We start from the raw sequence: 12,557 nt of genomic DNA, 5'->3' as shown, positions 1-12,557 counted from the left end.
GCATGGTGGTCAAGCTGTGGTTACCTTGACCTATTTAGGTGCCTGACTGACTACAGAAACTGTTTAGTATCAGGGAGTGAATAAGCCTTGTTGTACATTCAGCAAGGCCTGAAGGGATGCTGAGGGCTCATGATGGGCTAACTCCTCAAACATAATTTTAGAATAATCTTGTTAAATTCTACAAAAGACCCTATTGAAATTTTTTGAAGAACTTTTATTGCGATATAATTGACATACAATAAACTGCATGTATTTAAAGTGTACAATTTGATATTTTTTTGTTATTAGTAATGTATATATATGGCAATCCCAATTGAAATTTTGATTTGAAATTACATTGTAATAGACAATTTTGGAGAGAGCTGACACAATTATATTGTCTTCCTATGCATGAACAAAAAACATTTCGCTATTTAGATTGTCTTATATACACTTTTTCTTTCTTTTTCTTTTTTTAAAAATATTTATTTATTTGGTTGTGCCGGGTCTTAGTTGCGGCATGCATCTGGGATCTAGTTCCCTGACCAGAGATTGAAACCCGGCCCCCTGCATTGGGAGTGCTGAGTCTTAACTGCTGGACCACCAGTGAAGTCCCATATATTTTCTTATAACATGTATATGTGCGTGCACGCACACACACACACACACACACACATATATATATAGTAAAGCTTTATAATTTGCTACATACAGATCTTTGACTGCTTTTGCTGGATTTATCCTTAAGAATGTTATATATATATATTTTTTAAATTTATTTATTTATTTATTTATTGGTTCCGTTGGGTCTTCATTGCTGCACACGGGCTTTCTCTAGTTGCTGCAAGCGGGAGCTACTCTTCATTGCCATGTACAGGCTTCTCGTTGCGGTGGCTTCTCTTGTTGCAGAGCACAGGCTCTAGGCGAGTGGGCTTCAGTAGTTGTTGCACACGGGGCTCAATAATTGTGGCTCACGGGCTTAGTTGCTCTGAGGCATGTGGGATCTTCCCGGAACAGGGCTCGAACCCATGTCTCCTGCATTGGCAGGCAGGTTCTTAACCACTACACTACCTAGGAAGTCCCAAGAATTTTATATATTTTGTTACTATTATAAATATTATCTTTTGATTATTTTAATTAGATATTTTAATTGCTAATTACAGAAATACTGTTGTTTTGTTTGTTGATCTTATATGCAACCATCTTGCTAATAAACCCTTTTTAATTCTGTGTGTATATTCTTTTAGGTTTTCTATATAGTTGACCCTTAAACATGGGGATCAGGGCCACTGACTCCTGTGTATTCAATGCATACTGCTATCTCTGCCTCAAAAACAGAAGAATTGATAAGTGACTCACTTGAGGGCAGGAAGCTGAAACAGTTGACGTAGAATCAGAACTCAAACCCTAATTCTTTTGATTCCATATATTGTGATCTCTAATCAAGCACAAACTCTTCCCCACACTTAAAGATCTGTAAAGGGAGGGGATATGGGGATATATGTATACATACAGCTGATTCACTTTGGTGTACAGCAAAAACTGGCACAACAGTGTAAAGCAATTATATCCCAATAAAGAACTTAAAAAAAAATCTGTAAAATGAAAATACAGGTACTATATTTACCGAAAAAAATCCGTGTATAAGTGGACCCATATAATTCAAACCCATGCTATTCAAGTGTCAACTATATACACAATTTTCTTTTGATAATAACCATTCTATTTCTCTTCAGTTGCGTATACATTTATTTCTTATTAAACTGAATAAGAGGGAAAGAGGGAAGGGTTTACTTCTTACAGTGTGTCAGATACTCCTTAAACATTATTTTAAGAGATCACAGCAATCCTATAAGGTAAATATTCCTTTTTTTAACAGATGATGAAAAGGCAGGCACTAGGAGGTGAGATGACTTGTTTAAAGGCATAAAAGAATCAGGATTCAAGGCACATCCCCTCTGATTTTCTTTTTTTTTTTTCTTTTTCTTTTTTTCTTTGCAGTTGTGTAACTTTGCAATCAGCAGTTAGTCCTCATTCATGATGTCCGTAGATTTTTGAAAGCGGTGATAAGTACATAGGTAGCTAATGTATAGAGCTTGTTTGGTGACTTCATCCTCATTACATTTTCTGAGACAGCTGCATACAGACAGGTACAATATGGGACATTCCTTATTCCTTTGGCCCAGACAGCTTTATTGAGCCTGGTGTCAGTGCTCATATATGGAGTTCCCATCTCCTTCATGGTATGTTTCCAGATCTCTTTGAGTGCCAGAGGGGCACGCTTCTTGAAACCCACTCTGTAGATAAGCTTGTGGATGTTGATGGTGTTGTCTCTGGTCACCATCTCACTGATGGCAGAACGACCCTTCTCACCACCCTTTGCCCGGTCCAAGTTGGAAAGGAAACATACCCCCCTGATTTTCAAAGACTGATCTTTGCATTATACCATGCTGCTTCTAGAGTCGAAGGAAAAAAACTGAAGAGTTATTTTTTTTTTAAAAAAATAGCTAAAAAAATAAGCAGGAATTTCATGGTAACCTTTAAAAATATAATTCTTCTGGGATTTCCCTGGTGGTCCGAGCTTGCACTGCAGGGGGCGTGGGTTCAATCCCTGGTCAGGGAACTAAGATCCTGCATGCCATGTGGTGCAGCCAAAAAAAAAATTTTTAATGTGAGACAATTTTCGATGACAGTGGTTTTACTTTTAGGTGGAAGAAAGAAAAAAGAGAACAGTAGGCGAGCCACTGAAAGCAAGAGAATACGTGTTTTAAACAGTCAGCCTGTAACTCCCAAAAAACATCGATCTAGAAAAAAACAGGTATTTTGTTTATTACAATTAAATAATACTTAATGGAATATCAAAGTCATAACCTGAATAATTGTGATTATTTCACATTATTTCTGTTCAACCCTAAAAAATCTTAAGGATAAAATGTTTTCTCTTTGTCATCTTAGATTTGTTGACCAATCTGCCTTTTCATAGTTCACCCACATTTTAAAGATGTTCTTAAGCTGGGTGTTAATGATATTTTTTAGAATTATTGTATTACTATCATCATAAAGTCAGTACATCAGATATAGGATGGAACTTAAATCTACATGATAAGCTTTTATATTTGTATCTTGCTAACAGATCCAATTTAAATAAGATTTTTCTGTGCTTTAAAGAAAGAAAAAAGGAAAATACCATTTGATACAGAATTTTTCTATTCAGAAAGTTAAGATGGGTCCCTTTTAGGATTCATTTCATCTTTTACCCCTCTCGGTGATTTTAGCCCTGTGTCATCTGTCCAGTTTCTGAAACTGTTGTTTACTGTATTTTATCTGGTTCTCTAGTTGTTTACAGCAGGTCAGTAAATCTGGTCCTTGTTTGATCATGCTGGCAGTGGAAGGTGATCCTATACTTTCTTCTTACTCTTCTTTATTTAAGGTGTTTGTTTTTTTTGAGAAGCTATTTGCACATGGTTTGTTGTTGAGGTGTTGGGCTAGGGTCAAGTCCTAGGCTACTGGGGACATGGCCTGTGACTCAGGTTTGTTTTGACCATGCCTTCTGCCCCAGTGAACACAGCAAGCAACTCCAGTTCTGGGTTTGCTTCTTGCTACTATTGCTTGTCTCTGTGATTCCTTACTTAGCTTCACCCCCTCTACGTTTTGGAGCTAATGCCAGTTGAGGGAGGCTCCTGGTATTGCAGACCAGGGACTTAGGGTGTGCCCCTCAGGATGTGTTCCTTACGTTGGAAAAGTGTACGCCACAGGCTTTCTGAGATCTGTAGAGTGGCGGTGCCCACTTCTTCATATATCTTTTGTCAGTTTCCACCGGTAATGGACCCCATTCACCTATGTTATGGTTCAGGCCAAAGGGTTTTCCCAGTTTTATGAGTTTGGAATTTCATTTCTTTCCTCGTGGCTGTTGGGTGAATTCCCAAAGGATGAATGAGGAAATGTTGACCTTATGCCACTATATGCAACCAAAAGATATATATATATTTTTTGTCTTTGATTTTTTTCCACTTTGAATATGATATGCCAAGGTGTAGATTTTTTGGTATTTATTCTTCTCTATGTTCTCTGAGCTTCCTGGACCTGTTTTGATGTCTGCCATTAATTTTGGAAAATTCTGAGTCATTATTACTTCAGATCTTCTACTCCTTTTCTTCTGGTGTCCCATTATGTGTATGTTACACCTTCTGTAATTATCTTACAGTTTTGGCTGCTTTCTTTTTTCTTTCTTTTTTTTCTTCATTCTTTTCTTTTCTTTCTTCATTCTTTTCTTTTTGTTGTTTGGGAAGTTTCTGTCAACATACCTTCAGACTCACTGAATTCTTTCTGCATCCATGCTTAGATGGCTGATGAGCCCATCAAAGGCATTCTTGTTTCTGTTACTGTGTTGTTGATTTCTAGCATTTCCTTTTGTTGATAGCTGGACATGATGTATCAGGTAAAAAGGAAGTGAAGGTAAATTGGCCTTTAGCGTGTGGTTTTATGTTCGTCTGGCTAGGAGGCCTTGTTTACTGTTTGCTGTAGCTGTGGGTGTCAGAGATTAAAATTTCCTTGTTTTTGTCTCCCTTGTTGTCTTTGTGTTTCCCTAGAGATGGCTTCTTAGTAAATAAGGGTCTGAGGCAGCTCTTTCAGCTGAGGCAGTTATTATACGGGAACCCAAATAATGCAGTGGTAAAGTGGGAGATGGGGAGAGGAAACATTCTTTAGTTCTGTGATTCTTTTAGTGAGCTTGTATCCTGGGTTAAAACCTTCATATGTGCCTCTTAGCTTTTATTTCCCCCTCTTGGGTGAGACAGGAAGGCTAGAGGGGGCTGAAGTTGGGTGTTTCCACACGTCAGTTAGGCACTGACAAAAATATTGTCTCTTGGGGGCAGGCTTTATTAATGAGAACAGAATGCTCCCAGATATATTTTGAATTGGGTATTTTCCTCCTCCCCCTGCTAGAAGCAGGAGGGGATTATTCTCTCATCTTCACCCTCAGACCTTGGTGGGGCTTTTAGAGGGAAAACTCACAAGTTTGTGGGCCCCCTAAGATTGGGCCCCTGGAGTTTTTAACTCAGACTTGTTCACAATGAGCCTCCCTCCGTTTGTCCATCACAGTTTAGTGTTCCTCCCAGGACTGGCCCCAGCTGTGAGTTTCTGCTTCCAGTAAGCCGTGATTCTCTGTATCCACCTTTCTGTTTGCCCTGCGACATTAGTTTTCTGGTGGGTCTAGGAAGAGTTGTTGACGTTCAGATTGTTCACCTTTTTTCTTGTTGTGAGGATGGGGTTGTAATATTTCCAAGCTCTCCAGTTTGGTCTAAAATCCGGAAGTCTCTGCCTCATACATTTATCTCTCCCTGTGGTTCTTCTGGCAACAATTGTAAATGGGATTATAGGTGTTACTTATAGATATATATCAACAAAACAATTTCTCTTTTTGTATTTGAAACAAAATGTGGAATATCAACTACATAATTTAAAGAATAGAATATAGGTGATATTGTCTATCACTGTTTACTGTGCCGAAAAAGAATTCTCTGTCTGGTTTTATTTAGCTTTCACTGTTGGCTTTTTGGTGGGATAACTTGTTTCAGATAAGTGACCAATTTTATCTTATTTTGTGTTGAGATTTTGGCTCTTTAAAAATTTTCATTGCAGTAGTCTTGCTCAGTTTCTTCTTGGACAGTTTGTTCTTGCTGCATTTGTATGTTAAACAGACAAAGGTATTTTTGCCTGCCTCATCACAATTTAAAAAGAGGCCTTCATTTTGTAAATGTATTCAAAAAGTAAATACCTTTCAACAATAAACTTTCCCCCCTGTAGATGGTATGTAATGGGAATTATGATACAATATTTTCAAAATTACAATTTTCCTTTGTTAATGTACATCATCTGTTTTATTTTAAAGCATGTCTACACTGCATTGAGCACCTACACAGGTGTGACCAAGAAACCCACAATCCTGTCTCAGCAGGCAGTGGGTCCAGTGTGTGACTTGAGGTTGAGTGTTATTTTTCACATTAAGAGAAAAAAAGAGGATAAGAAAGATGAAAAGAACATTATTCCCAACTCCTGTTCAGGAATCTGGGTGATGAAATGGAAGGATATTTCAGTTTATAAAGCTCTTCCAAAGCCCCTTCTCACAATCAGTTGAAGTTTAAACATGGAACCTAGGGTGATGGACCAGCTGGACTTGAGCAACACAAGGGCACACTGCTTAAAATAACTTCCACACATTACTGCAAACAGTGGGAGGAATGGGCTGTGCTTTCTGACCGATAGTTTACTCTTTCCTGTTTTATGAACCTGTAAAGTTTAGAGGATATCAGAACTGCACAACCACAATCATGACATAGCATCTGCTCAGTATAAAAACTTTTTGTTTAGGGTAAAGAATCCAGTTGGCCTGTGGGAAGAAATGCCCTTAGTTGGATGGTGCCAATGCATAATATTCAGTTAGGACCCCAAAGAAATACGTGGTTTGTAATGAAGACTAGGAATCAGGTCTCTAAATTCAGCTGCTTTTTTAAAATGAGTGTTTATATGATTATGTTTGCCTCCTATATTTTTCCTCTGAGGTAGAAAGTAAGTGTTGGAAAACTGGCAGATTCTGTAGAGACATACACAGGGTTTCTTTCTGTTTGGGGACCACTGTGGTTCTCAGATTCTGGAATACTTGAGCCTCTGGCACCACTGGGCCTCCAGCAGCCTCCTGGGCATCAAGGGCTGAGATCTCCATATTCCTGAACAAGGTGGCCAATCTGAAGGTCTTGCATCATGGGAAAGAAATGAGCCCTTAGCTCTGGCTCCCCATTGTCTGAGGGAAGTGAAGGGGGCAAGTAGGAGCAAACCTTTTGAGTCCTCAAGTCATTACTGGAGAAGGCAGTAGAGCAAGCCTAGAGCTTGCCCGGTGGCTTTGTGAGAAACAGTTCCTTCTCCAAAGTATAGACTTACTGTTTATAATCTAAAATAGATGTCTTTGAAATGATTTATCTGGACCAGTGAAAGATAGTTGCTCATTACATATTATCCAAGTTTAGATTTTCTACTTGATTATTCACACCAAATGAGGCTTTAAAAATAGACCAAACTAGGCTGGAATGCATACATTTCAACAGATGAGAAACTGCAAAATGCTTCTGCCATTTACAGACCTAGGACTAGACCCAAGGATTCCATTGGTGTAAGTAAATGATACCATTTTTTATTTTTTCAAGCTCTTTATTGGAAAATAATTGCTTTACACTCTTGTACCAGCTTTTGAGGTACACCCAAGTGAATCAGCCGTATTTATACATATATCCCCATATCCCTTCCCTCCTGCGACTCCCTCCCGCCCACCCTGTCCTGGCCCTCTAAGGCATCACCCATCAAGTTGATCTCCCTTTGTTACATAGCAACTTCCCACTAGCTGTCCTTTACAGTTGGTAGTGTATATATGTCTATGCTACTCTCTCACTTCGTCCCAGCTTCCCCTTCGCCCCCTGCCTGCCCCCAGCCCCGTGTCCTCCAGTCCATTCTCTGCATCTGCATCCTTATTCTTGCCCTGTCACTGGGTTCATCAGTACCATTTTCTTTTTTTAGATTCTGTATATGCGAGTTAGCATATAGTATTTGTTTTTATCTTTCTGGCTTACTTCACTCTGTATGACAGACTCTAGGTCTATCCACCTCATTACATATAGCTCCATTTCATTCCTTTTTATGGCTAATATTCCATTGTATATATATGCCACATCTTCTTTATCCATTCATCTGTTGATGGGCATTTAGGTTGCTTCCATGTCCTCGCTATTATAAATAGTGCTGCAGTGAACATTATGAAATGATACCATTTTTAAAGCATTATAAAGCATTGTTTTTTCCTCTAAAAGACATTAGAAATGATATGCAATTTATAAACATAAGTTATATAAACTTTTTAGCCTTAGGGGAAGAAAAGATTGGTGCATTTAATTTGTTATATGTTCTTTCTATCTTGAATTGTGGGCATGGCTAGGGTTATTACGATTCTTTTATTTGATTTTTTATTTTTCAAGACAAGCAAAAGACAAAAGAGAATAGTACTAACGGCACAGTTTTTGCTTGTGTCCCGAAATACATTATCTTTTTTTTTTTTTTTTTTTTTTTTTGCCTTTACCACATGGCATGTGGGATCTTAGTTCCCTGACCAGCGATCGAACCCTTGCCCCCTTCAGTGGAAGCACAGAGCCCTAACCACAGGACCGCCAGGGAATTCCTTCAAATACATTATCTTAAACTCTTTGTTAACCATGTGTCATTATGAATGGAATCTAGGACAGTGGGTCAAATGTATAAAATGAAGAAACAAAGAGTTTTAAGCAAAAGAGTAGACATGAAATTGTGCTGTCCTTATGTTTTCTTTCTGATCGAATACCAGTAAGCCAATTGTGTCACATTCATTTCCGTCTATGAACAGTAGAAGTTGGCCTCTTTAAACTTTCAAAATTGGGAACCCCCTGGTTCTTTTTGATAGTTTATCAGACAACTGAGCTGAATTTTTTTTTAATTGTAATAACATATACAAAACAAAATTTGCCATCTTAGCCATTTTAAAGTGTAAAGTGTCATCAAACACATCCTGTGCTACCATTACCACCATCCATCCACAGAACTCTTTTTATCTTGAAAAACTGAAACTCTGTACCCATTAAACAATAACCTCTCCCTCCAAGCTTCTGGCAACCAACTTTTCTACTTTCTGTCTCTGAATTTGACTGTTTTAGGTACCTCATATAAGTGGAATCCTACCGTATTTGTTCTTTTGGGTTTGACTTGTTTCACTTAGCATAATCCTCAAGGTTCATTTACATTTTAGTATGTGTCAGAATTTTCTTCCTTTTTTAAAGCTGAATAATATCATTGTATTTATATACCACATTTTGCTTATGCAGTTCTCCATCAGTGGACACTTAGATTGCTTCTACCTTTTGGCTATTATATGTAATACTGCTGTTAATAGGGATGTACAAATTTCTCTTCCGGTCTCTGCTTTCAGTTCTTTTGGATATATACCCACAAGTAGAATCATTGGACCACATGGTACTTTTTTTTTTTTTCCCACATGTTACTTTTAATTTTTGAGGCACCACTATACTATTTTCCCTAGCAGTCACACAATTTTTCATTCCCATTAACAGCACATAAGAGTTCCACTTTCTCCACATCCTCACCAACACCTTTTTCTAGTTTTTTGATGGTGGACATCCTAATGGGTTTGAGGTGATATTTCCTGGTGGTTTGGATTTGCATTTCCCTAATGTTTAGTGATGATGAGCATCTTTTCAAGTGCTTATTAGCCATTTGTATATCTGTTTTGGAGAATTGTCTACTCATGTCCTTTGCTCATTTAAAAAAAAATTTATTTATAGTAAAACATAGCATAAAATTTATCACCTTTATCATGTTTAAGTGTCTGATTCACTAGTATTAAATGCTTTCATACTGTTGTGCAACAACCTCCAGAACTTTTTCATCTTGCAAAACAAACACTATACTCATGAGACAGCTCCCCATTCTACTTTCTGTTTCTGAGAATTTGACTACTCTAGATATCTCATGTAAGTGAAATCATACAGTTCTCACCTTTTTGTGGCTGGTGATGAATGGATTTTTAAAGTGAATGTGAGTCAGCTGGGGAAATTATTCGCAGTTCAGAAACAGTAAATAATCTCTCAGATGACCATGTCGCTCCTCAGCATGTCAGCAGGAGTAGTTGGCTGCCTGTGGCAAATGCCGGTATCAGTAATCTTTTCCTGTGTGTAAAACTGAATTTGACTTTTAAAATTCTTCAGTCATATTCTCCAAAAACAAAAGTGTATTTTTAATTAGTTGTATTAGTTGTGTTCTCAAAAATCTGTTTTAGAGAAGATTTGAGTTTTATGTGTGTGTGTACTTTGCCCAACATAGAACAGGGTTTTCACTGAGTTCATTAGGGAAGAATCAAATATTCATAAGTTCTATTTGGTATTTATGCATCCTACATATCTAATCTATTCACAGTTGTAGAAAAGCATCTTAAGAGACAGTGTGGGCTTAAAGCCAGATGAATTGGGTTTGTATTTAGCTCTGCCGCTTTGGCGCTGTCTGGTCTTGGGCAGCTGGGCCATAGTGTGTTCATGTAAAATGAACAGCAATATAGTCAGGACCCTTGACAACATCCCCACAATAAGATCTTACAGAAATCTAAGATATGTTTACAGAATTTCATCCACTGTTAAGAAATTGTAACATAATATTGCTAAGAAAAGGTTGTATTTATAGTAGATGTTATTTAAAGATAACATTTAAAGATAAAGATTTATAGTAGATATGTTATTTAATTGTTTCTGTGAATAACTGTTCTACTTTTTATCTACTTTTGACGGATGTTGACTAGACTTATTGTGGTGATCATTTCACAATATATATGAATACTGGAGCATTATGTTGTACACCTGACACTAATAAAATGGTATAATTGTTATTTATACCTCAATTAAAAAAAAAGAATTGTTTCTGTGAATAACTGTCCTACTTTTCATCAAAAGGCGTGGCTTTGGGAAGAGGACAAGAATCTGAGATCTGGCGTGAGGAAATACGGAGAGGGAAATTGGTCTAAAATACTATCACATTATAAATTCAACAACCGAACAAGCGTCATGTTGAAAGACAGATGGAGGACTATGAAGAAGCTGAAGCTGATCTGCTCGGACAGTGAAGACTGAGTGTGTTTGTAGAGCTCGATGACAGTTAAACCTTTTTCAGCACTGCATTTTATTTGAAACTTGGTGGTCATTAATGTAGCTTAACATTTTGTTTAAAGCATTAAAGTATTTTTTCTGTGGCACAGTCATTTAATGTGAGGATTTGTGCTATAAGAGCAAGATTTTATAGCATCATCATATTCTTTAAGAATCTCTTTACATTGATAAAAAAAAATTTTCTGAACCCTAGTGCTTTCAATACTCCTACCTCCAAACCCTGTTCCAATAAAAAAATGAAAGCCTGGTAAGAGAAAAAATATATTGCTGTTAACCTATTCTGTATCTGTGAGCCAGCTTCAACTCCATGACACATAAAAGTGAAGTTTAAAAATCACTGAATAGTAATAGACCTTTGACATAAGGGGTAGTGACTTGACTTATGGCCTTAATATATTAATTGCTAAGACATTTGCTTATAGAATGATAAATGTACAAAGTCATCTGTGAGTTATACTTAAATTTTTCTTTCAGTAGTTTCATACAAAGGAAAAAAGTTGAAAATGGTAATACCCATAGGACAAAGTTTATATACTACTAAGAATAGCTTATGTCTCATTTAGGTACATTTGACTTTTGTTCTAGTGTTAAAACTTTGACAAAGATGGTTTTAAATTAAGCTTCTTTTATAATCTGGTGCCATAACTATCAATTTCTCTGATATTTTCATTTAATTAGATAAATATTGGGCCTAGATGGTGTTCTGTAAATGCTTAAATTGGTTTTAACCATGATCATTTTGATGTCTTTGATTAATACTAAATAAACAAGGTCATTCATACCTTATTAGACAGTTGAGTTTTCACCAATATATTCTTTAGAGGATATAGTCAAAAACTAGTATTATTTAACACTTTGAGTTATGTATGCTTTATTTAACAAGTGTGTGAAAATGTTTACCTATTTGCATAAAAAATTAAATGATTATTTTGTAATCTATTTCTTATTAAAGTTTATGCATTACCTTCTCATTGTTACTGAAGTCATTGTCCTGTACGTATAATAAATAGAAATGTGGATGTTTCCTGACTTGTTCTGTCTTGTTAGGCCGCCAGTTGCAGTCCCCATGTTTGTTGCAGACATTTTGATGGCTGGTGCCAAAGCTGCTGGCATGAGCCAAAATAGACCAGCTCATCAACCTCGTTCCAAACATACCCTTAGTCATCAAATCTAAGTTGGTATTAACTGTAAGATGCTTGCTTATTTTATGTGCCACTAAAAAAGATCACTATCAGTTATACTATAATATGGTGCTTTCTTAATTAAATTTTAATTTAATTGAAAGAGCTGTTACAGATTTATGTAAATTTTTATCATATAATTTGTGGATACACAAAAAAGAGAAGCAAAATAAATTGGGTAATTGTATTCCGAATACTTCCTCATTTTAATCTGAATCTTGAATTTTTAAATTGAAATTCGTTGCGATAACTATAGATTCATGTATAGTTGTAAGAAATAATAGAGAGGTCCCTTATACACTTGTTCCAGCTTCCCCCAATGTCAATTTGTAAAACTATAGTATATCACCATCAGGATATTGACACTGATGTAACTCACCAATCTTATCCAGATTTCCCCAGTCTTGTACCATGTGTGTGCAGTGTGTATATTTAATTCCAAACAACTTATCACTGCATAGGTGTGTATCTACCACAGGCAAGATACTGCAGCGCTGTGAGGATCCCTTCTGTTGCCACTCATCTTTCTCCTACATCGTTCCTCCAAACCCCTGGCGAGCACGAACCTGCCCTCCGTTTCTAAAACCCAGTCGTCTACAAGGTTACGTAGAGAGTGGCAAATGGCAGAGTAGGGAGCTCCGAAGAGCCTTCC

General features: G+C 36.9%; 1 protein-coding gene across 6 annotated transcripts in view; it reads left to right on the top strand.

Moving 5' to 3' along the window:
- TERF1 (telomeric repeat binding factor 1) overlaps positions 1-11,753 on the top strand; it is a 38,988-nt gene extending 27,235 nt beyond the window's left edge. For 2 of the 6 annotated variants that reach the window (XM_057735586.1, XM_057735584.1), the window contains 3 exons: positions 1,726-1,822; positions 2,695-2,797; positions 10,512-11,753. In XM_057735586.1, the coding sequence (XP_057591569.1) occupies positions 1,726-1,822; positions 2,695-2,797; positions 10,512-10,688 (377 nt within the window). In that variant the 3' untranslated portion in view covers positions 10,689-11,753. Of the gene's footprint in view, positions 1-1,725; positions 1,823-2,687; positions 2,798-10,511 lie in introns of all 6 variants that reach the window. The other 4 variants (XM_057735580.1, XM_057735581.1, XM_057735583.1 and 1 more) reach the window with 2 other exon arrangements.
- Positions 11,754-12,557: the final 804 nt, after the last annotated feature.

Source organism: Hippopotamus amphibius, chromosome 5 (genome assembly GCF_030028045.1).
Source record: "Hippopotamus amphibius kiboko isolate mHipAmp2 chromosome 5, mHipAmp2.hap2, whole genome shotgun sequence".
Lineage (NCBI taxonomy): Eukaryota > Metazoa > Chordata > Mammalia > Artiodactyla > Hippopotamidae > Hippopotamus > Hippopotamus amphibius.
Note: the sequence above shows the minus strand (reverse complement) of the source record. Positions and strands in the feature narration are given on the sequence as shown.